This window comes from Alligator mississippiensis, chromosome 11 (genome assembly GCF_030867095.1).
Source record: "Alligator mississippiensis isolate rAllMis1 chromosome 11, rAllMis1, whole genome shotgun sequence".
Classification (NCBI taxonomy): domain Eukaryota; kingdom Metazoa; phylum Chordata; order Crocodylia; family Alligatoridae; genus Alligator; species Alligator mississippiensis.
Window position 1 is genome coordinate 62,504,472 of NC_081834.1, and position 23,743 is coordinate 62,528,214.

A 23,743-nucleotide genomic window follows, 5' to 3' on the forward strand; every position below is an offset into this window, starting at 1 on the left:
CCATTTACCATCCCCCACCCCCCATTTAAGCCAGTCCACCAGGACCCACTGTTCCAGTGCCCTCAGTCCATCCCCCCCCCACACGCACCCCCTCCACCCCCACAATATGGTTTCAGGCATTTACTAGTTTCCTCCAAGGCCCAGCAGTGCCAGGCACCTTTATTACCAAAAACACCCCAAAAGATGACAATGGAGATGACATCACCGGGGGGTACACAGTCCGCGAGGGGGGGGGGGGGGATTTTTTTTTTTTTTTTGGAGTATTTCTCTTTTCTATAAAAACAAAATTCCCAGTTTGCCACAACAGCAGCTCTGGGGGGGATGGGGGGGGAGGGGGGGCAATCTCTTCTGTCCCCTGCCCAGCCTGGGTGCCCCCCTCTCGGTGCTGGGGGGTCCAACAGGGACAGGGAGGTTAAAGACCATCAAAAAAGAGCCGGGGCAGTTCCAGTGGGGCCTTATCGGGTCTGCTCAACTGCAAGAGAGAAAAGAAGGGGGGGGTTAGTGGGGATGCCCGATAGCCCCCAGCCCCCCACCAGAACCTCCAGCCAGGCAGGCCCCCACCCCTCCCTGAGACCCCCGCTCCCAGCCCTTGCACCTTTCCCCAATAGCCAGGTGCCTTCAACCCAGACAGATGTGCACTGCCACCATCTGTCCCCAGACAGACTGAGGGAGCCTAGAGCACAGTAGCAATGTCTGCACAGTGCCCCCCCAACCCTGGCACTACTCACTGTAGGAGGAGATGTCGATCTCATCAGGAAGCTCGCTGATGTTCACCTCAAAGCGATCCTGGACATCATTCAGGATCTTAGCGTCATTCTCATCTGACACAAAGGTGATGGCCAGGCCTTTGGTGCCGAAGCGTCCAGCACGTGCCACCTGTGGGGAAGATGGTCAGAGCCCAGCAGGCTGTAGGGGGAACCCAGGGTCCTGCATCCCAGCACAATCCCCATTCTACACCCTGCTGCACCCCAAACCCAGTCATCTGGGCGCACCACCCCCATGACTTCATTTCCCCTTTCAGGGCTGGAAAGAATTCAAGAGTCTGGGCTCTCAGCCCCCTGGATCTAATCCACCCCCTCTGATTTGGAGAACCTAGGCAAATCCAGGCTCTCAGCTCCCCACCAACTAACCACCTCCCCCAGCCTCCTCTCCCCTCTCACAGCTGGGAAAGAACCCAGGAGTCCAGGCTCACAGTTCCCCAAGCTCTAGCCCTCCCCACCCCAGACACCACTCTGCCAGAGGATTCAGGGATCCAGGCTCCCAGCCCCGCTCCCCTACCAGGAAAAGGACCCACATATCCGAGTTTCTAGTTCCCTTCCTCTAACCCCGCCACCATAAATCCCTTTCCAGACAGGGGAAGAACCCAGGTGCCCTGGCTTCCTGCTCACCCTTCACTCACTCCCCCTTGCAGAGTAGAGGGAGAATCCCAGCATCCAAGCTCTCAACTCTCCCTTCTGCTCAGCACCCAAGCTTCCAATGCTTCCTCCCCACAAAGAGCCCTGCCTGCCACCCACCTACCACCCTTCCCCCACCCCATGGAACCCCAGCATCCAGGCGCACCCGGTGCAGATAGGTGTCCGAATCCTCGGGCATGTCGTAGTTGAAGGCGATGTTCACACGCTCAATGTCCATCCCCCGCCCAAACAAGTTGGTGGCTACCAAGATGCGGCGCTGGAAGTCCTTGAACTGCTGGTACCGTGACAGCCTGGAGAGGAGGGGCAAAGGGGTGAGAGTCAGTGCTGAATATCTGTCAACCCCCCCCCCACCACCATTACAGCTGCCAAGAGCAGAAGCCCAATCTTCTGCTCACTCATTCTCACTTTCCTGCTTAACTTAAGCTGAAACTCTAGCTGCTGCTGGAGATGGATCCAGAGACCTATTGCCCCTCCCCATCCCATGGTCCACACGGGAGCCCACAATCCCCCTCTCCCATGCTCTTTGGGGGACACCCAGGAACAGCTGACAGACAGCAACACTACTGCAGTAAGGCTAGCTTAGACATCATATATACAGTTTCTCCCAGAAAAGTCACTGCTCTCCCAGTACCCAAATGTTCAGATTTCCCACCCCCCCCCGGAGAAAACAAAAAAAGAGAAAAGAAAGAGAGGGCTCCAGGAAAAAAAAGGTTACCTGGGAATAATGGGCTAAATCACTTCTGGGAGAGTTTCTACTGAGAGTGATAAAACCCTCTTCCTCCTTGGAGAAATAAATCATTCCCAAGAGAGTTTCTCTGGGAAGTGATTCAACTCCAGGTGTTTCTCTTGGGAGAAACAAATCACTCCCAGGAGTTTCTCCTGGGAGAATAAATGCTTGTACATGCCATGGCTTCTCTCAGGAGAGGACATAGTCCTCCAGTATTCACCCGCTCCCTAGGGAGACTGCTTAATTTGCTGGTCTCTGCTGCTCCAGCTGGGAGCAGCACATGCCCCCTTCACACCTTTTGTACTGCACTGCAGGGAAACAGGTTGGCCACAGGCAGCCAATCAGGGCCATCTTATGTACAGCTGCCATCTGTCACCAGCTAGCCTAAGAGAGTCCACAATACACACTGTGATGGGTGCACAGGGTACCCCAAGCCAGCTATAGTGTCACTGCTAGCTCTCCACTCTTATGGACCTCAGCATTGGGACATCTTTACACAGGGGTCTGGGTTAATTCTCTCCAGTACTTTCTCTTGGTAGAAGTTCTCCCTGGGCAAAAATAGCTCAAACTATACCTACACTAGGAGGGCTGTTACCACTCAGGAAACATCTGGGAGTCAGTGGGGACAGTAAACTAAAAGCATCAGCTCTGTGCTCAACTGCCAAAGGCAAACACAATGTTAGACATTATAAAGAATTAAGTTGTCAGCACAGCTGAAAGCATCATGATGCTGCTTTGTAAGCCCATGAGGTGTCCACACCTTAAATACCATGCCCAGCTCTGGTCCCTACACTTCCATAGAACTAGAAAACGGTCCAGAGAAGAGTAGTAAGGATGCCGAGTGCAGGGCCTCCAGATTGGGAGAGACTAACGAGGCCAGGCCTGGTCAGTTTAGGAAGGAGACTCTTGAGGGGAAACATGAGGATTCTCAAAATACTAAAGTAGTGAAGAGAAAGTAGATAGGGATTTGTTATAGACTGTCTCTCACAGTAAGACTCAGGGTCATAAAATGAACCTAGTAGGTAGAGAGTTGAAAAACTTCCTCATGTTCGTTTTTTAATCCAGCGGGTCATTAAAGGGTGGGACTCACTGACACCAGATGTGGTGGAAGCCGAGTTCAGCCAGATTCCCAAAAAGGATTGGAAATATGCTTGGAAAAACGGGTTTCAGTAGCAGTTGAGCATAGGAGTAAGGGGCACAGCCTCTGAATGAGAACTTCCTGGATTTGAAGGCTGAAAGGGGGGTCCCAGACATCTGGGGAGACTTGCTGAGGCCTGGCTCTGGGGGTAGGAGGGGTTGGGATTCCAGGTGTCTGACAGTGGGATTGCTCTCAGGTCTGGCTCCAAGGAACAATGGTAAAAAAAAGCACCCAGGTCATAGTGGTTCACTCTCCCACTCAGCTGCCATGTGACAGGGGTCTGAGCAAAAACAGACCTATGGGCTGACCAACAAAATGGCAAATATTATGCTCTGCATGTCTGCAGCCTTAATTAGCAGATGTCAACCCGCAACAAAAAAGGAAAGGGTGAGGGTCTCTGGAGCCAGGGTTAAAAGCAAGCTACCTCCTCAGCTGAACAGAAGAGGCCCCTGCTGCTGGGAAAAGGGAAGTCAAAGCTGGGGGCTTCTGTGTATCCACCTGACCCAAAACCCACCTCTCCTCCTGGGGCATGCCACGGTGGATGGCAATGGCTGGGAAGTTCTGCTCCACCAGCAGCTGTGCTAGGGCAATGCAGCGTTGCACGGACTTCACGAAGATCACCACCTGTGGGAGGTGGGGGAAAGAATAAACCAGGATTCAGATGCCTGGGCCCCCAACCCCAGCCTGGCAGCTGAGGGGTTCCAGCAGGCCTGGCTCCCCTGCTGCTGCTCTCTCTGGGAGCAGACAGGACTGCAGAGTCCAGGGAGAGGTTGCCCCAAAGGCTTGGGTCCTGGCCCCTGCCATAAGAGGCCTGGGGATGCCACCCGGACACCTAGGTCCCCCTTCCCCATGAGTGCTGACACTGCCCTTGGCAGGTGTGGGCATATAAAGCTCCCCAGATACCTGGGTCCCAGTCCTTCCCTCTAGAGCTGAATGAATTTTATAGCTGCCTGGGTCCCATCCCCTCTCTTCAGACCCAGACCTCACAACACTGCCCCCACTCAGGGGCTATGGCCCAGGCAAGTCCTCCCTGGATGCCTGGGTCCTCACCTGGTTGAATTCAAGGACGTCGAGGAGATCGAAGAGCTTGCGGTTCTTCTCATTGTCCTTCAGTTTGACATAGTACTGCTGCAGCCCATGCAGCGTCAGCTTTGTCTCATCGTCCACGAAGATCTCCATGGGCTGAGGGGGGCACAGTAGGGTCAGGGCCCCGCTCACACTCCCATACACTCCCCCCAGGCCTGGAGTCTTCCCACACCTGCTTCAGCCTCCCCCCAGGCATTCTGGAACAGAAGCCACACCCTCCCAAATACTGAGGGCGCCCTCAAAGACCCAAGTCCCTCACCTTGCTACATACACTAACATCCCCCCCCCAAAAACCTAGATGCAAGGCATGCTTGGAAGAGAGGAGAGGGACCATTCCTCCCTGGCTTTCCCTTAAGGGGAAACAAGAGATCCCAGAATGCTCTGCAGCACCTAGCCATAGAAGTTAAGGCAGTGCAGCCAGTAGCAGACACTGAGCATCCCTCACAGCTCACACAAGCAACATCAAAGTTGCTGGCTACATCCCAGCATGCACCAGGTGCAGCTCCACTACTCCCAAGGGAGCTAAGCAGCAATCTTGGAGGAGGCGTGGCTATTGCCATGCCCATGTATCACCACCAGCCCTCCCCAGGAATGGGATTAACCCTGTTTCCCACCCACCAGGAGGGGGGAGGTGGGTTTAACCCTCTGCTGCCCACTTCAAGGAGTCAGCTACTCCTCCTAGACCCTCCCCCAAAACTTCCCCACCAGCCCCCCACCAAAATCCCAGCCCGGCCGCCACAAAAAGGATAATCTGGCTCCGGGTGCCGCCGTGGGTCCCTCCGGAAGTCACCGCCACGGGCCGCCATGCCATCTCCATCTCGCTGACTGTCTTCGCCACACGGAGCGGGGGGACGCCGCGGTCTCCGGAGGGGGGCAGGGGAACGGGGGGGCCGTTGTGGGGGAGTGGAAGGGAGGATCTTAAGGGGCCCAATTTGCGGCCGTGATAGAGATGTGCGGGTGTGAAAAGGTAAGTCCAACGCTTACTTGCCTGGGGGTGAGGGTCCAGATGCTTGCGGTGACAGGGCCGGAGGGAGGCAACCCCCCCTCGAAGGAAGAAGAGGGGGGGGTCCCCTACTCGAGCTGGGGCTGGAGGGGGAGAGGGGCTAGCATGACCCGAGAGATCTTCCGGAGGCTATGGGGGTGGCCTGAGCTAAAGCAGTGCAGGGCGGGACGGCGGGTCCCGGCGGTGCTGGCTGACGGAGGAGGAGAACCCCAGCACCCCCCCTGGATGGAGTGGCAGGGGGCTGAGGGGGCAGAGAAGGTAGAAGCGAGGGGGGGTGGTAATTACGTCTTGCATGAATTTGCGGCACACGGGGCGGATTTCCTTGCTCAGGGTGGCGCTGAACATCATGACCTGCTTTTCATGCGGGGTCATGCGGAAGATCTCCTGGACATCCCGGCGCATATCTGGGAGGGGGGCAGAGAATTGGGAGGGGGTCAGCAGAGGGAACCCCCACAACAATGAGGGGGTGGGGAGCTGAGAAACCCCAGCAAATCTTGCCCCCTGTGGGCAGAACCAGACTGTGCAGTTGATGGGACATTTCTATTCAGGCAGTGCTGTTCAAGTCCAATGACTATACCAACAGTGCTCAACCTAGTGGCCCCAAAGACCAGCTCACAGAATCATAGGTAAGTCAGGACAGAAGGAATCTCCAAATATCGCAGAATCATAGTCATAGAAAAGAGGGACTGGTAGGAACCTCCGGAGACCAGTCATGACCATAAAGAAGTTGGGCTAGAAGGGCCCTCCAAAAGATCAGACAAGCTGAGATAAAGGAAACCTCCAAAGGTCACATCCTGAGGCAGGATCAGCCCGGTCCAAACCATCCCAGACGAGAAATCCCAAGCAGAAGCTAGACCCCACACTAGAGGAAGTCAACCCCCTCCCCCGCACCCTCATCAGTACTAGTCTGACCAATGCAGCATCAGTATGGCTCTGAGCAGAGAGGCAAGGCCCTCTAGCCAGGACTCTCCACCTTTAAGTCCCAGCATAGGTCCAGCCTGGTCACCATCCCCAGCCTGGGCTACAATCAACACCCAGTGTCTTTGAGAGCAGCTTAAAAACCCTCTGACATGTAGCAAAAAGGGGGGAAAGCTTCCCTCCCACTTTCACGTCCCAGAAGCCTAGGAAATCTCCACGGCAGGGCACAGGTACCTCTAGGCCTAGATCAACCCCCAAGAAGTGTTCTTCTTGTACACCCCCCCCTGCTGAAGAGCCCACAGCCTCTCTGGGTGTCTAATTCCCCTACCTCGTGGCTTTAAGTGAAAAAATATCACCCGCTATCCAACCTAAGCCTCTTTGGCCATAATTTCAAGCCATTAGTTCCATATTCTCCTCTCTGCAGCACAGGGGGAGGGGGGCTTTCCTTCTTCCTCATAGCAGCCCTCAAGGTATTTGAAAACTGCACTGCTTAGATGCCTTTTCCTCAGGCCCAGCAGCTTTTGCCATTACCTCCCCACCACACATGGCTCTACCCACCCCACCACCCCCATGGGATCTCCCCCAGCTGAACCAAGAGAGAGGACCCCCCAAACAAACAGCACTGTGGGAGGGTTCTGAAAGGGAAGGGATCCCAGGAAATCCTGCCTCTGTGGAAGTCTGGGAGGTGGGGGGCAGCTGTAGTGGTTTCTCTATTCAGGCAGTGCTGAAGAAGTCCACTAATTACATCAAAGCTAAAGTTCTTGCTCCCTGGACCAAATGAGTTAGATGAGCTTCTGAACACAAGACTAAGACATTCTTCCTCAGGTTTCTGCTAGCATCAGATTGTTGTTGTAGCAGTGATGGTCCCAAAATGACAAGATAACTTTCTTAGCATGAGCTCTTATTGGACCAACTAGAAAAGACTTAAGAGAAGCTTTTGAAAGCAAAGCATCCTTTGTTAGGTCTCTGATCACGCAGAGCCATAACCACTGCAATAAAAAAAACAAACTGCCCTAAGAAAGCCTTGCCTCTTGTATCACATCTTTAGGCTGTTCAGGGCTGTGACATCCCTCCAACACTTTCAAAAACAAGGAGCAACTTATCTGGAAGCATGCGAGAAAATGCCCTCCACCTTTTGGGCAGTGGGGGGCACCTTACCACAAGCTGTGACATCAAAGCCAGAACACCCCAAGTGACTGAGGACTGCCTCCCACAGAAAAAATCTTGCTGCCCCCTGGAAGGGCACCCGTTCTAGGGGTGGAAGCCAGGTACCACCCCCAGCAACTCACCGAGTTGCTCCAGCATCTTGTCACACTCGTCCAGGATGAAATGCTTGATGTGTTTGAGGTTGAGGCTCTTGTTCCGCGCCAGGGCCAGGATCCGGCCCGGAGTCCCCACCACAATGTGCGGGCAGTTCTTCTTCAGCACCTCCTCGTCCTTCTTGATGGACAGGCCCCCAAAAAACACCGCCACCTGCAAGGGAACGGGAGGGGGGGCAGTGAGAGGCTGTGTTCGTTGCCCTGCTAACATCCCCCCCCCCCCCCCCCCCATCCCCAGGCATATGCCCCTCACCTTTACGCTGGGCATGTACTTGGAGAAGCGTTCGTATTCTTTGCTGATCTGGAATGCCAGCTCCCGCGTGTGGCACATCACCAGCACCGACACCTGCAGGGGTAGAACAACATGGTTACTAGCGTTTGGTAAGCTGCATTTGCGCTGGCCTCAGGACTGCCAGTACCCACCTGGGTTAAAAACTTCCAATGCAAATCAGCCCCAGTTGCTTCCTCCCAGATTCTTCGCCACCCCCAGTAACCCCAGTTGGTTTCTCCTAGAGCCCCTTCACCCCCCCCACCCAACAATGAATCCTTCGAGACCCCTCCAACAAATCCCCAGTTGCTTGTTCCTGCTGAAGGCCTGAACTGTTTCTTCCAAAACTCATAATCTGTCTATCACACCCAGCTGCTTTTGCCACCCCCTCCCATTCTCACTCAGCTCTACCCTGCCCCCCTCCCCCCCCAGCTCACCTGCCCCGTGACAGGCTCCAGCTGCTGCAACGTGGCCAGCACGAAGACGGCTGTTTTGCCCATGCCTGATTTAGCCTGGCAGAGCACGTCCATGCCCAGGATGGCCTGTGGGATGCACTCATGCTGCACTGTGGGGACAAGAACACGGAGCTGGAACACACTACACCACACCATGTGTACCTACTAGGCCCCCCAACTCCCTGCAAGTACTCTAACCCACCAGATTCTATTCCACTGCCCAGATCTGGAAAAGAACCCTGGTGTCTGGGCTCCCAGTTTCCACTAGTCCTCAGCAAGCCCCCACCCCAGACCCTACACCCCTGCCTGACCTCAGAATGTCTTGAATTCAACCCCTCCCTCAAGAGCCAGAGAGAACCCAGGCATCTAGGCTCCCAGCTCCCCCTGCCCTAAGCCCCAAAGCCAGAGAGAACCCAGGCATCTGGATGTTCTAGCTTGTCCCTGCTCTCACCCACCAAAACCTGCTTCTAAGAGCTAGGAAGAGAACCCAGGTGTCCCAGCTCACAGATCCCACACCCCAAGTATGCAGGAACCCTGGAGTCCAGGCTCCCCCTGAAACATCCCCTCCCCCCACCTGCACATGCAAGGCAGGAACTCCAGCACCCAGGGCCCCAAGCCTCCCCGCCAGAGTGAGGCAAGAACCCTGGCATCTGGGTTGCCGGCACCACCCCCCAGCCTGGTGGGAAACCCAGAGTCCAGGCGCACCTTCAGAGGGGTGCTCAAAGCCGCAGTCGACGATGGCACGGAGCAGCTCGGGCTTTAGCAAGAAGTCACGGAAGCCGGAGCTGTGGATGGAGACGTAGGAGCCCTTGACGTCCTTTTTGGAGGGCACGTCCACGCCGTCGCCTGCGCCTGCGTTTTCCACCTCATCATCCTCATAGTCCAGGAGCTCATTATCCACGTCGTTCTCTGCCATGGCCGGCACTGCTGGGGAAGCAGGGGAGGAGGGAGTCAAGCTAGAGGGAAATCAGGCATCCAGGTGCCCAGCCCCCATGCCTCGCCCCAAAATTGTGGAACCCAAGTGTTCAGGCTCCCCCTTCCCCCCTGCTGAAGCCAACCTCCCTCCACCATCACCAACTTCCCTCCCACATCTTGCAGTGTACCCAGGTATCTGAGCCCCCAGCCCTTGCACCTCACACAAAGGTAAGAGAGAACCAAGGCATCTGGGCTCCCAGTTGTCCCTGGTCTAACCCCCCAGGCTGGGAAGGGAACCCAGGCATCTGGGCTCCCAGCTCCCCTTACCCTGGCTCTGGGAGTTAGAGAACTGAGATGTCCAGGCTTCCAGCCCTCTCTCCCCACAACTTAAGCCTACTAGACCTCATGTCTCACACCAAGCTGGATGAGAACCCAGGGGTCCAGGCACCCAGCCCCACCCCTCCCCTTTCAGCCCACCAGATCCCATGTCTTGAGCCAAAGCTGTAGGAGAGAACCCAGGTATCCAGGTCCCCCTGCTTCAGCCCACCAGACACCTGTACCTTGTCCAAAACTAGGAGAAGACCCAGGTGTCTGGACTCCAAGCCCCACTCCCCAACCCCCCTGCCCAGGGCACACAAAACCCCCAGGCATCCTGGCTCCCAGCTCTCCCCACAGTCTCTCACATCTAACAACCTGGACCCTGTTCTTCTCAAAGTACATCCAGGCTCCTAGCCCCACCCCCGCTTTAGCCTACAAGACCCCAGTCCTCATCCCAAGCTTGAGATGGAACCCAGGCATCCGGGCTCCCGTCCTCCCCCTACTCCGATTTCCTTAGCTAGGGGGAACCCAGGTATTCAGGCTCCCAACCACCTGGGATACAGCTACAGCACCCTCAAACCCACACAAACAGCTGGAGGTGGGGGCAGGGTACCCAGACACCTGGGCTCTCTCCCTGCTTTGAAGGGGGAATAGGGGTCTGATGGCTTTGAGCACAGGCAGGGTGGTGCTGGGAGCACAGGCACCCAGGGTGTCCCCTACAGGGGAATAGCAGCTGGGGCAGGAGTGGGGTTCGAGCAGAAACTGAGGACACCTGGGTTCTCTGCCCACCCTGGGGCAGTAGTGGGGGCTGCACATGTGGGTACCCAACCTCCCCCACAACACTAGGAGGGGGCAACATGACACCACGGAGCTGGGATGCATGGACTCTCTCCCACTTGACAAGTGGGGGGGGAGGGGCAGCAAGGAGCCCAGATGCCTGGGTTCTCCCCGCACTCACCCCAGCTTCTAGGTGCCTGGCTCCCCCCCAACCAGGCAGGTTTGTGGGGGGACCTTAGACCCCCACCCCTATAATGGGGTCCCCCAGAGCAGGGCTCCTATGTTATTGGGACCCCTCCACACAGCCCCCAGTGGGGGAGTCTGGGGTCCCGTGGGGGGCACCCCCTTCCCACCATGCATTGCAGCTGCCCCCCTTCCAGCCCCAGCCAGGGGGAGAGGGGGATTCAGCGCGCCACGTTCCTGCCTGCCACCCCCCGCCCCGCCAATGCCCATCTCGGGGACCGCAGAGGAGTCCGCCCGCCCCGCCTGGCCCGGGAGCGGCCGACGGCGGGGCGGCGCGGGGCGGATGGCGGCGGATTACGGCGGCCGCGGCCAGGAGCCGAGCAGCGCCCGCGCCATCTTGGATTTCCCCGCCACAGGCCCACAATGGGGAGGTCCCCCCTCCTTTCCCAGCCGGGCCCAGGGCCTCCAGGGGTGCAAGGCGGCCCCTAACGGGCCCCGCGGGCGGGGAATCGCCGGCGGACGGAGCCCGGGCGGTGAGGAGGGGTGGACGGCTCCAGATGACAGCGATGCGCGGGGGATGGCGGGCGGGGACGCCCCTCTTACCTCTTGCGGGAGGGGGCGGGGCGACAATGGCTTCTCTCGGCAGCGACCAAAGCCAAATGAGCGCGCAATCTCCACTTCCGGCAGGAGGCGGAAGGCGGGGTGTGCGTCAGGACCCCGCACCATGAGGCTGCCGTCAGCAGGTGCCTGTGTAAAACAAAGAGGGGGATGTCCTCCCCTTCCCTCTAGAGGCCTCAATAAGGGACGCGCGGGGGTTGATGTCCTGGCCCAGAGAGGAGAAGACGCACTCACTCCCCCCGCAGATTTCTGCTCAGGCGGCTGAAGTAGATAGCCCTCCGCCTCAGCGGGAGGAGAGCGTTTCCAGCTCGCAGGGAGGGGGCTTCAGGGCGTTGCTATGGAGAGGGGAGTCGTTTGGTTCGGACTGCGAGGCAAAGTCTTGGTTGGCGGGCCGTGGGGGCGTGACGTCATTAGTCGCGCCTGACTTCCACCTGCATCATAGTGCCACACCATCCAGTCCCATGTCCTCTGCCGTGCCAAAGTGCCACACTAGTGTCATGTGACCACCACCCTGGTCCCACACTTGTTACATGACCCCCTTCAACATGGCACCATGGCTGTCACGCGGCCCTCACCAACACGATGCCATGTTATTCATGTGACCCCAGAGGGTGCCACACTGTTCTCACGTGACTGCTGGCAACATGGTGCCACACTACTCGTGTGCCTGCCAACCCCTGCTCCATGCTGGTCATATAACCCTGCTCACATTGCGTCATGTTATTGTCATGTGACCCCACCACCGCACCATGCTATTGTCATGTGACCTGCCATGCACCTCATGGTGTCATGCTAGTGTCCTGCGACCCTTGCACCCATCATGGTGCCACACCATTGTCATGGGACCTCCACCACATCAATAGGGCCATGCTGTTGACTGCGGCCAGTGCCAAAGTAACAGACCCTTGTCATGCGAGGCCTAGCTGCATCAAAGTGCATTCCTGACTACATCCCTAGTCACGTTTCCCCCCTACCCACGTCCCATGGGGCCCAGCCCTGTCATGCTAGTGCCAGCCCCAGTGCCTGTCCCCGTTACAGCCAGGCCTGACACCCCCCCAGAGCCAGCTGCAGCGCCTGTTCCCATTGCACCCAACCCTGAACCCTGGAGCCAGCCGCAGCTCCTGTCCCTGTTATCCCCCCCCGAGTCAGCTGCAGCTCCCAGCCCCACTGCTATTCTAGCCCCCGCTGGCTCCCACTCCCCCCCCCGGACTGAGGTAGAACCCCGGTGTCCAGGCTCCCAGACCCCTTTGCTCCCAACGTGCCCCACCCCAGAAGCAGCTGCATCTCAGCACCAGCTAACTTGGGAACCCAGCATTGGGCTAGCTGCGGGCTCCAGGTTGGGACTGAGGGGTACAGGCACAGCTGGGGGGGCGCAGGGGCTGTAGGTCAGGAATGAGGGGCACCGGCCCAGCTAGGATGGGTGCAGGGGCTGCAGGTCGGGCATGAGTGGCACCAGCCTGTCTACGGGGAGCAGGGGCTGCGGGTCAGGAGTGAGGGGCATCGGCACAGCTGGTGGGGACAGGGGCTGCGGGTAGGGAGGGAAGGGCATGGGCATGGGCATGGCTGGCAGGGGCTGCGGGTAGGGAGTGAGGGACACCGGCACAGCTGGCAGGGGCAGGGGCTGTAGGTTGGGAGTGAGGGGCAGCAGCTCGTCTGCAGGGGGCAGTGGCTGCGGGTCAGGAGTGACATCAGCACGGCTGGCGTGGGCAGGGGCTGTGGGTCGGGAGTGAGGGGCACTGGCCCGTCTGCAGGGGGCAGGGGCTGCGGATTGGGAGCGAGGGGCACTGGCACAGCTGGCAGGGGCTGCGGGTCGGGAGCGAGGGGCACTGGCTCGTCTGTGGGGGGGCAGGGGCTGCAGGTCAGGAATGAGGGGCATCGGTACATCTGGTGGGGGCAGGGGCTGTGGGTAGGGAGGGAGGGGCACAGGCACAGCTGGCAGGGGCAGGGGCTGCAGGTTGGGAGTGAGGGGCATCGGCACGGCTGACGGGGGCAGGGGCTGCAGGTTGGGAGTGAGGGGCACTGGCTCATCTGCAGGGGGCAAGGGTTGCAGGTCGGGTGTGAGGGGCATCAGCATGGCTGGCAGGGGCAGGGGTTGCGGGTTGGGAGTGAGGGGCACTGGCTCATCTGCAGGGGGCAAGGGTTGCAGGTCGGGTGTGAGGGGCATCAGCATGACTGGCAGGGGCAGGGGTTGCGGGTTGGGAGTGAGGGGCACTGGCAGGCCCAGACCCGGGGGATGCTAGGACCCAGCGTTGCCGTGGTACCCGGCTGCTGCCGTGGCAGCAGGCAGGGATGCGGGGACTGCAGCATCCTTCCAGCAGCGCCATGGCCAGCCAGACTCAGGGCATCCAGCAGCTACTCCAGGCCGAGAAGCGGGCGGCCGAGAAGGTGGCCGAGGCCCGAAAACGTGAGCCCCCAGCTGGGGGGAGGGGAAGGCATTGGGGTTGGGGCGGGAGGCACCCGGAGAACCCAGGTGCTTAGGCCCCCACTCCCCCTGCTCCCACCCGAGTCCCCACTCTCCTCCCAAAGAACACAGGTGTCCGGGTCCCCAGCCCCATCTGCTCACCCCCCAACCCCTCCCAGGGAACCCAGATGTCCACCCCCCACAGCTCTCCTTCCCGCCCCTGCCCTCACTCCTCTCCTGAAGAACCCAGGCATCTGGGCCGGCAGCCCTCTGCTCTAATCCCCCCAGCCCCCGACTTCTCTATTAGGGAATCCAGACAGCTGGGCTCCTAAATTAGAGCCAAGGGGGAGTATGGGGCTGGGAGGGGAGTAGGAACCAGCAGGCGGACTGGAACAAGTGTGGCTGGGATCCCGCACTCCCGAGTTCCCTAATAGGGGAGTCAGTCTGGGGGGATTAGAGCAGAGGGTTCTGGTCCCTCGTACACCTGGGTTCCCTCCCAGGCCTGGGCCAGCCAGGAGGAGGGGGTGGGGACTAGCTCTGGCTCCCCCGGATGCCTGGGGTCTCCATGGGTCCCTGCCCCTACACAGGGAAGGCACGGCGGCTGCGGCAGGCCAAGGAGGAGGCCCAGGGCGAGATTGAGCAGTACCGGCTGGAGCGTGAGCGCGACTTCCAGCAGAAGCAGCAGGCGGTGAGGAGGCACTAGGGCCAGGCTTGGGGGGCATGGGGGTGGATCTTGGGGGAGACAGGGGAAGTGAGGGTCCCAGGGAGCTCCCAGGGGGGCTGAGGGCAATGGGTGGGTCCAGGGAAGAGGAGCTGGGGGAAGTAGGAAGAGCTGGGGCATGCCAGGGGGAAGTGGGGGTCTGGGGGAATCTTGAGGTGGGGCTGTCACTGATGGTGGAGGGTCAGGGAGGTCTCTGAGCACCTCTGTGAGGCCATGTGGGGTCTGCGGGCAGTGGGGAGGCTTGGGGGGGATTTCTGGAGAGAGTAGCTGTATCTGGGGGTGCCTAGGGACTCCCGGGGGGGGGGGTCTGCACCAATGTAGGGGGATGCTGAGGGGTTGGGGGACTCTGGGAGCCTGTGGGGCCATGTGGCATAGGGGAGGTAGTAGAGAAGTCTAGGGGAGGGGAGGTCAGGGGAGGGGGGTCTCTGGAGATAGCAGGTGGAGTGGGGAGCTGTGGCTAGATCTGGGGAGCACTGGGTGTTCGGGGGGTCTCTGGGCGGGGTCTGTGGGGCAGCACTGACCCCCTTCCCCCTACAGGCACTGGGCTCGCAGGGCCACGTGAGCGCAGAGGTGGAGGCCGGCACACGGCGCCGGGTGCAAGCTCTGCGCGGGGGCCAGGCCCAGGGCAAGGAGCGGGTGCTGCGGCGCCTGCTGGGCCTCGTCTGTGACCCCCGGCCCTGCCTGCACCCGAACCTGCGCCTGCCTGCCTAGGCCCCACCCCCAGGTGCAGGCCCTGCCCCAGCACCCATCTGGCCTGCACCCGCTTGCCTAAGCCCTGCTGCCTTGGTACCAGCCCCCACCTGCCCACCTTGGACCAGCCATGCCCCCCCCTGTACACTAGGCCCTGTTATCACTAGCCCCACTCCTAGGTGCTAGGCCCTTCCCCCTGCAGTAGACCACATGCCTTGGGGAGCCAGGCCCTGACACCTTCACCCAGGCCCTGCCCCAGTCTTGGAGGTTTGACCCTGGTCCTGTGCACTATGCCCCACCACAGCTGCACCTGTTCCTGCCTGGCTCCACCCACCTCCCAGGCCCCTCCCACTATGCTCCAAATCCCACCTCCCTAAGGGGGCCTCAACTCCACCCACCACTGCCTGGCCATGCCCCCATCCCCATAAACCCTGCCCCTTTCTGTGCTGCTGACTGTGACCTGCGACAAATAAATGGTGACCTGTGGTGGCCAAGTGGTTATTGTGGGGCCCAGATGCCTGAGTTCTCTCCAGCTCTGGCAGGGGGGCTGGGAGCCTGGATGCCTCCGTTCTTCCCCGACTCCAGAGTGCGGCCTGTGAGCCCTGGGGGCAGCCCCCAGCCCCATGGAAGTTCACGACCATAATTTCTGACCTATGAGATGCCCTATTGCCCCCTCCCATGCAACCTGCTGAACACAGGGGGCATCTGAAGCGAGAGGACCCCAGTCCACTGGGCCTGGACCTGGCCTGAGCCGACTTGCCTGGGTTCCTGGCCCTTGCCACCCCCAAGGGAACCACATCCTGCCACCGGGGGCTTCGTGGAATGGCCCAGGCTTTTGCCCCCACCCCAAGGCTGCATTTGACCCCCCTGGGAACACTCCCTGGCTTACCGGTATTGGCAGGCTCGGTGCTGCCCTCTGCGGGTCAGGGCTGGAACGCACGTCGTAGGCAGGGAAATACATTAGCTGCGGTGCCCCTCACTCCTGACCTGCAAACCCCTGTGCCCCGACCCTGCCAGTGCCCCTCACTCCCAACCTGCAACCCCACAAGCTCAGGCAAGATGAACCATCTTGTTCCTTTATTGACCTGTCAGGTAACAGTCCAGCATCTCAGGGGTTAATAGGCCCCTTTGTGCTAGGGGGGTGAGCAGGGCAGGACCAAGGCACTCCATAGCAGCAGCACTGAGGGGGATTGGAGCAATCAGCCCCTCCCCCCCGCCAGGCCTGGACCCCCTCACAATAGTCCAGGAGCAACCTGAGAACTCCCCCATTCAGTCCCAGTGCCCCCAGCATCCGAGTAGGAACTCCCCCATACAGGCCAGTGCCCCCCAGTGTCAGACTGGGACTCCCCAATCAGTTTGAGTGACCCCAAGTATCAGCCTGGTATCCCCTAGTCAGCCCTAGTACTCCAGGGTACCCCAGTACTTCCCAGTGCCCCCCAATGTCAGACTGGGACCCCCAATACAGCCCCAGAGTGGGAGCTCTTCCACAGAAACCAGTGCCTGTCAGGGTCCGACTGGGGACCCCCCAAAGGCTAGTGGCCCCCTGGGGGACCTGGTGCCCTTCAGTTGGGGGTGGGGGTGTTAGTAAGAGAGGCCTGGAAAGGAAAGGGTTAATAAATTAGAGGGGGACAAGTGGAGCTGGAGGCGGAGCTTATTGGGGGCTGAGTTAGAGTGGGAGACTATGCCCTTAAAGGGGCAGGGCCAGATCAAAAGGGAGCATGTCCCTGTCCTGGGGGGTGTGACCAAATGGAGGAGGGATGTCCCTATCCAGGGGGCATGGCTAGACCTAAAGGAGGCGTGCCCCCAGCCTGGGGGGCGTGGCCACATGGGGGGAGGGGTGCAGGGCAGGGCTCAGAGGGTGCCAGGGATGCTGATCTTGGCCAGTGAGATGCTCTCTTCAGGCTGGCTTCGCCCCTTCTCGTAGAGAAGGAAGAGGCTGGGGGGGCGCCCGGGCCCCGTCCCCAGGGCACCCAGGCAGGAGTAGCCACTGGGCCCCTCCCAGACCTGCAGGGGGTGCTGCCACCACGAGGCGCCGCCCGTGAAGCTCCAGCGCAGCGTCAGGTTCTGCCCTGGAGGGGACACGGGGGAGCAGCGGTGAGGGGCTGCCCAGATGCCTGGATCCCCAGGTCCCCTGCCTCCAACACAACCCTGCCTTCCCCACCCGTGGATGCCTGGGTCCCCAGCTCTAACCCCAACCCTCCCCCTGGGATGCCTGGGTTCCCAGCTCCCCCCCACCCCCACGGGGCTTACGCTTGCTCTCGTGTGCCGGGTTGCTGAAGAAGACGAGGCCAGAGGTGGCCAGGGCACCAGCAGCCACAGCTGGGTCCACTAGCTCGGGGTCGAAGGTTACAGCCTTAGGGGGCAGCGTCTCGCCCCCGTCCCAGCTTCGCGCCACGATGCGACAGGCGCAGCGGTAGAAGTTCTGGTTGCGTGCATTGATCACCAGTGACCCGTCCGACAGTTCGTAGGGCTGGAGAGGATGATGGGGGGAAGGGGTGTCAGCCTGGATGTCTGGGGCAGCTGGGACACATGCACACACACACACACCCCCACCCACCCACCCCCTGGATACCTGGGTCCCCTTACTTCCTTGGCGGGGGGGTGGGGGGAGTGGGGGGTGATGGGTCCCCTCACACCCCCAGGGATGGTGAGGGGGGCCAACCTCGATGCCTGGATCCTCTACTTAGCTGGGGGAGGGTCACAGGTCCCCTCACACCCCCAGGGGTCACTCAGATGCCTGGGTCCCCTAGATCCACCTGGGGATGGCAGGGAGGAATCAGCCCAGGCGTCTGGGTTCTCTGGCGCACGGGGGGGCAGCGAGGGCCGGCCCAGACCCCTGGGTCCCACACCCTGCCCTGAAGAGGGTGACCACCCCAGATGCCTGGGTCTTACCTGGCACTCGTCGGGGCTGAAGTCACGGAGCTGCTTGGGCTGCCCATAGGGGAGGCCCCAGAGGGCGCCCCCAAAGCGCCATGTCCCACCGTGGTCATCGCTCAGGAGGCAGGAGATGCCGTCCAGCTCCAGCGTCCCATGGCCGCAGACCACCAAGCGCCCACGGGCTGGGGGGAACCGCTTCTATGGGGGGAAAACACAACTGAGCAGCCCCTTGCACCCCTCACTCCCAACCTGCAGCCCCTCCAGTCTCCCAGTGCCCCTCACTCCTGACCTGCAGCTCCCAGCCCTTCTGATACCCCTAACTGCCAACCCACACGGTGCCCCTCATTCCCGACCCGCAGCCCCCACCTGGATGCCATAGCCAGGCCCGGGGGCAAACATGATGGTGCCGATCTCCTCAGACAGGTTGCGGGGGAGGCTCCAGGTCTCTCCCTCATCGTGGCTGCGGATGATCATGGTGCTGGCCACATCGCAGCGGCGGTAGTGGGCGCACAGGGTGTAGAGCAGGAATGCGGCACCTGTCTCCTCATCCACCACCACCGCCCCCAGGTTCAGTCCATCTGGTGGTGAGCCCCTGTCATCCACAATGAAGGATGTTGGTGTCCATGTGGCCCCTGTGAAGCAGTAACATAGTTGCATAGTAGCTAGGGTCAGGACGGACCTGAACAGGTCACCTAGCCTGACCCCCTGCCACAGGCAGGAGTGAATGCTGGGTTTACAAGACCCCAGACAGGTGATAGTCCAACCTCCTCTTGAGTTTCCCCAAGGTAGGGGTGAGGACCACTTCCCTGGGAAGTTGGTTCCAGATTTTGGCCACCCTAACTGTAAAATATTGCCTTCTGATCTCTAACCTAAACCTATTCTCCATCAGCTTATGACCATTGTTCCTCGTCACCCCAGGTGGTGCTGGGGAGAAAAAGGCTTTACGTATTTGCTGTTGCTCTCCCTTGAAGAGCTTGTAGGCAGCCACCAGGACCCCCCCAGCCTCCTCCTGCTGAGGCTGAACAGGTTCAGTTCCTTCAGTCTCTCCTCACAGGGCCTGTCCTGCTGCCCTCTCACCAAGCGGGTAGCTCCTCTGAACCCTCTCCAGGCTAGCCACATCCCTCCTGAAGTGCAGCACCCAGTACCGGACGCAGTAGTCCACCTGCGGCTTGACCGGCTTGAGATGCACCTTTGGATGCATGACAAGGTATGGCTGGCCTTGCTGGCTGTGGTCTGGCATTGGTAGCTCATGTTCATTTTGGAGTCAGAGATGGTAGAAGTGGCAGCAGGGGGGACCCTCACTCCCGCCTTGCAGCCCATGCCCCACTCCAGCTCTGCTGGTGCCCCCCCAGCTCTGCTGGTGCCCCTCACCCCCAACCCACTGCCCCCCCCCCGCCCTGCCAATGCCCCTCACCCCCGTCCAGCGAGCGGCGCAGGGCAATGAACTTGGGCCCGCTGTCGGAGGAGGAGCCCTTGCGGGCCTCGGCGAAGGCCAGCAGGGTGCCGTTGGGGGTGGCCGCGATCAGTGGGATCCGGTAAGTTGCCACTTCCCCCATCTGTTTCCCGCTCACCCACAGCAGCTGCTCCATTGTCACCAAAGGGTTAACCTGGTGGGGAAGTTGGGGGGGAAGGGGGTAACATCTGCCAATGGGGGGGAAATCTGCCCCCCTGGGGGCATCAGGCTCAGGACAACCCTCATGGGGGGCTCTAGGGGGGAGCGGTGCCAGGGGCAAGTGTGGGGGCACCTGCCCCCCTGGGTGGCACTAGGGGGCTGGGAGGCACCAGGCTTGAGACAGCCCTCCCGGGGGAGCACTATGACCCTGGCGGTGGGCGGGATGCACCGCCCTGCGAGGCACTGTGGGGCATGTCTGGGACAGCCCCCAGGGGGCTATGGGGGCACGGGGGGGGGGGGGGGGCGCCAGGCCCAGGACAAGCCACTGGGCAGGCCGGGGGGGGGGGGGGGGGCGCCGGGAGTGAGCCTGGATTTACGCCCCGGGGGCAATGAGGAGCCAGGGGTGGCAGAGGCCAGGGACAGTCCCCTGGGGTCCAGGCCGGGCCGAGCCCCGATCGGGGGTGGGGGGGCTCACCTGCCCAGGGGTGGCGACCCAGTCCTGCCCCCGCACCAGCGCGCACAGCGCCAGCGCCAGCAGCGCCCAGCGCCGCCCCATGGCGGCGGCCCGGGGAGGGGTCGCCGCCCGGGCCCAGCAGGACCCCGCGACGCTGTGACAGTGGTGGGTCACGTGCCCCGCGAAGCCGCGCGGGCGGGGTCGAGGGACGGTTCCGGGTCACGTGACGGCGGGTCACGTGAGAGACCGGCTGGGCGCTGGGCTTAAAGGGGTAGAGCGGTGCAGAGCGGATACCCGGGCTCTCTGTGCAGGGGTCGGGGGGGGGGCGACAAGAGAAGCTCGGACGCCCGGGTCCCCTCCTGCCCCCGCTGCAGAACAAAGGATACGGCTGAGACCGGAGACCAGGAAACAGCCCTTTATTCCTTCTCCCTCCTCCCATCCAGCCCAATACCCCTTCCCGCCAACCTCTATCACCAGAGCCCCCCTGCGGCTGGCGCTGGAGACAGCATAGCACACAGACCCCCGCCCGGGCACTGGGGGGGTGCAGATCCCCAACCCCCAGGTGCCCCCTTGGGGGGCGCAAGTTCATCCAATAAATAAATAAATAAGTCAGTCCCAGGGCCACTGCACCCCCCCAGAGGGCAGCCCGGGAAAGGCAGGTCCTGCAAAACAGGACAGAGTCCAGGGTCATGTGTCAGCTAGTCGGAGCAGAGTCCCGGAGGTACTGGGGATGCTAGGAAGGAAAAGAAGAGGAGATTAGGCAAAAGAGGGGGGCGGGACGGAAGGGCTGGATCCCCCCTACCACATCTTGGGTGCCTGGGTCCCCTCCCTCCCATGAGCCTGGCATGGGCGGGCAGGCAGGAGCCCGTTCATCCAGGTCCCTTCCAGGTGAAATTGGAGTGGGGAATGATTTGGAAGGCCGGATGCCTGCCTGGGGTCTCATCCTTTGCAGTCCCCAGTGCCTGGGTTCTCCCTCAACCATGAGAATGGATTAGGGACATGATGTGGGAGCCTGGGTCCCCTTGCCCTGGAATCCCAGATGCCCGTGTCCCGTCCCCAACATGGGACTGGATTGGAGGGGTGACATAGGAGCCCAGACACCTGGGTCCCTCACCAACGGACCAGCTGGGCCCCGATGAGGTCGTGGATGTGGTAGGGCAGCCCCAGGCGGACAGCACGGGGCGGGCGCCGGGTCTGCAGCTCCGCCAGCAGCACCTCGCGGTACCGAGCCTTCTGGATCAGGGCCAGCACGGCCTTGCGCCCTACAGGAGGAAGGGGGCAGGTCAGGGGAGCCCAGCCCTCGGAGGGGAAGGAGTGGATCAGGGGAGCACTCACCTCGCAGGAAGGCCTTCATGAAGCGTCCAGCACCCGGCACGGCCAGCCACCAGCTCCCGGCGTCTCGCACCGTCAGCACTCCAGCGCCCACCAACTGCCTGGGGAGGCATGGAGGAGCTGCAGCTGGCTCTGGGTGGGTAGGGCCGGGTGTAATGGGGACAGAAGCTGCAGCTGGCTCCAGGGCAGGTGTTGGGCTGGGTGTAACAGGAACAGTAGCTGCAGCTGACTCTGGGGGGCATCAGACTGGGTGTAATGGAGACAGGAGCTGCAGCTGGCTCTGGGATAGAACAGGGCTGGGTGTAACAGGTCACAGACTCACGTGATGTCGGCGTCCCGGAAACCGAAGTCCTGCATCATCCTCACCATGTCATAACTAATGTCAGCACAGGGTGTGAGCACCGAGTCCAGGAAGCGTCGCACCAGCGCCTCTGACTCCTTTCCCGCCACCGCCTCCACCACCTGATGGGACCAGGACCCATTACCCAAGAGCCAGCCATAGCTCCTGCCCTGTTACACCCAGCCCTCCTCCACCCTACAGTCAACCACAGCCCAGCCCAGCCCAACCTTGGCCTTGTAGTCCTCAGTGAAGACTACCCCGAAGGCATCAGTGTCAAAGCCGAGCTGGAAGAGGCGGACCAGGCCCTCCTCCTTCATGCTGTTCTGGGGGGAAGGGGAGAGTCAGAGGGGCCCTAATATTAGTGGGGGGCAGGGGCCCGATCCGGGGGCTCACCAGGTGCTGGTCCACAGCTGTGCGAGCAGGCACCAGGCTGTAGAGCTGGTGGCGCAGCACAAGGGGGGGCAGCGCGTCATCGAACAGCCCCCGGGGGAAGAGCGCAGCCAAGGAGTGCAGCGCCCCCTCCACTGCCTCACGGCCCTCTGGGAAACAGGGGCACTGGGTCAGACCCTGCTGCGGAGACCCAGATGTCCAGGTGCTTGCAGCCCCCCTTCACCCCCCACTTCTCCCCCAGGGAACCCAGTTCCCAGCCCCCTCCTGGTCTCACCCAGCTGGATCTGTTCACTGGTCAGAGGACCCAGGCAGCCACCCCCCAAAGAACCCAAGTGTCCTGCCCCCCAACCCCCACCAAGAAGCCCAGACTTCCAGTCCTCCCCACCCCCACCCCAGGGACCCAGGCATCCTGCCCCACCACCCTCCAGGGATCCAGGCATCCTGCCTCCCCGAGGGGACCCAAGTATCTTCACTAATGCCAACTGTCACAAAGCCATCACAAAATTCAGGATTTCGAAGTCAAAATGACTCTGACATTTGATTTCCTGATCCAACTCTCAGATCTTGAGATTTTCCCCAGCTGGTAAGTGGAGGGAATGGGCAGGGGAGAGGGAACGGGTGAGGTGTGGGGCAGACTGAGGCCCCCGCAGTGAGGGAGGCGGTGGGGCAGGAGCAGGGGTGGGGGTGAATGGGGCCCCGGGCCAAGGCAGGTCATCCAGAGGCACTGGGGGGTGGTCCCCTGCAGGAGCATGCACCCCTGGGGGAGGCATGGGCAGCCCATGCCCCTGCAAAACAGAGGTGAGCTGCCCACTGCAGGTACATGCCCCGCCATGCCTCCCCTCAGGGTGTGCGGCGCTGTGGAGGGGAGGCCCTAGTGCCCCATTCACCCCTGCCCCAGTGCCTCCCTCACCACAGAGATCTCTTTTGCACCCCCCCTTTCCCTCCACTTACCAGCTCAGAGCCATCTGTGCATCTGTCAGTGTCTCCATGCATCTGCCCCTCACTCCCACCCCCAGCCCTGCTGCTGCCCCTCACTCCTGACCCGCAGTACCTGCATCTTGCCAGGGTGTGTGGGGTCCCCCTTCCCCGGGTCCAAACCCTGCACACACGCACAGCCCCCCAAGCCTTCACAACCCCCCCCCCCCCACACACACACACACTTCAAAAATAGCATCTGCGATCTAGGTGCCAGTCTCTTGATTGTTTATGAGTTCGTCTCATGGTGTTTTGGCAGGGTGGGGCTGGCAATGCTGCGCCCCTGGCACCCCCGGCATCGTGCCCTGCCCCCCACCAAGGAGCCCAGGCTTCCTGGGCCTGCCCCGGGGACCCAGGCGCACCGGGCTCGGGCTCTTGCCGCCGCCGCCGCCGCTTGTGGGCCCCGAAGGCGTCGGCAAGGAGGCGACGGCGGCGCCGCTCCATGGCCCCCGGTCCCCGGGAGATGACGTCACGCCGCCCCCTCTCCGACCCCAGGACTCCCAGCCAGGCTGGGTCGCCGGAGGACGACGTCAGCTCACGCGGAAGAGGCTTCAAGCACCTTCCTCTTTTCCGGAAATGAGTTGTGACGTTAGGACCCAACCCCCGAACTACGCTCAAAAATGACATGGGCGTGCTGGGGGAGACTAAATGAGCAGGCAAGGAGTTGTCACGTGGGCGCGCTGCCGGGTCAAAGGTTGGGGATGTGCGGCGCAAAGCTACCCTCCGCCATCTTTTTTGTGGGCAGGGCTGGAGCTCACCAGCCGGATGAGGCCATCTTGGATGAGGGCAAGCGCCCTGCCTTTGTCAGCCA

The 23,743-nt window shown here is 61.1% G+C and overlaps 4 protein-coding genes across 7 annotated transcripts; 1 reads left to right on the forward strand and 3 right to left on the reverse strand.

Moving 5' to 3' along the window:
• Nucleotides 1-127: 127 nt before the first annotated feature.
• Nucleotides 128-11,231, reverse strand: DDX39B (DExD-box helicase 39B). Of its 2 annotated transcripts, none has more exons than XM_014594537.3 (11): nt 11,126-11,231; nt 9,035-9,253; nt 8,312-8,439; nt 7,860-7,952; nt 7,577-7,760; nt 5,655-5,773; nt 4,331-4,462; nt 3,795-3,904; nt 1,561-1,705; nt 729-876; nt 128-472 (listed from the first exon to the last, which is right to left on the reverse strand). In XM_014594537.3, the coding sequence occupies exons 2-11, from the start codon at nt 9,243-9,245 to the stop codon at nt 456-458; spliced, it is 1,287 nt and encodes a 428-aa protein (XP_014450023.1). In that variant the 5' UTR covers nt 9,246-9,253; nt 11,126-11,231; the 3' UTR covers nt 128-455. The 2 variants fall into 2 exon arrangements, with proteins under 2 accessions (XP_014450023.1, XP_014450022.1); XM_014594536.3 differs by having other exon boundaries at nt 9,035-9,256.
• Nucleotides 11,232-13,364: 2,133 nt separating this feature from the next.
• Nucleotides 13,365-15,438, forward strand: ATP6V1G2 (ATPase H+ transporting V1 subunit G2). The gene is made up of 3 exons (XM_059715273.1): nt 13,365-13,544; nt 14,129-14,229; nt 14,800-15,438. Exons 1-3 carry the CDS (start codon nt 13,430-13,432, stop codon nt 14,971-14,973), a joined length of 390 nt encoding a protein of 129 aa, XP_059571256.1. The 5' UTR covers nt 13,365-13,429; the 3' UTR covers nt 14,974-15,438.
• A 576-nt stretch (nt 15,439-16,014) lies between these two features.
• Nucleotides 16,015-20,087, reverse strand: NEU1 (neuraminidase 1). The gene is made up of 6 exons (XM_059715255.1): nt 19,917-20,087; nt 19,244-19,436; nt 18,196-18,461; nt 17,845-18,027; nt 17,203-17,422; nt 16,015-17,021 (listed from the first exon to the last, which is right to left on the reverse strand). The coding sequence occupies exons 1-6, from the start codon at nt 19,995-19,997 to the stop codon at nt 16,804-16,806; spliced, it is 1,161 nt and encodes a 386-aa protein (XP_059571238.1). The 5' UTR covers nt 19,998-20,087; the 3' UTR covers nt 16,015-16,803.
• A 208-nt stretch (nt 20,088-20,295) lies between these two features.
• STK19 (serine/threonine kinase 19) lies at nt 20,296-23,665 on the reverse strand. Of its 3 annotated transcripts, none has more exons than XM_059715260.1 (7): nt 23,295-23,660; nt 21,961-22,106; nt 21,795-21,890; nt 21,550-21,689; nt 21,231-21,328; nt 20,997-21,157; nt 20,296-20,628 (listed from the first exon to the last, which is right to left on the reverse strand). In XM_059715260.1, the coding sequence occupies exons 1-6, from the start codon at nt 23,557-23,559 to the stop codon at nt 21,006-21,008; spliced, it is 897 nt and encodes a 298-aa protein (XP_059571243.1). In that variant the 5' UTR covers nt 23,560-23,660; the 3' UTR covers nt 20,296-20,628; nt 20,997-21,005. The 3 variants fall into 3 exon arrangements, with proteins under 3 accessions (XP_059571243.1, XP_059571242.1, XP_059571244.1); XM_059715259.1 differs by having other exon boundaries at nt 21,010-21,157; nt 23,295-23,654; XM_059715261.1 differs by lacking the exon at nt 20,997-21,157 and having other exon boundaries at nt 23,295-23,665.
• Between the last annotated feature and the right edge of the window lie 78 nt (nt 23,666-23,743).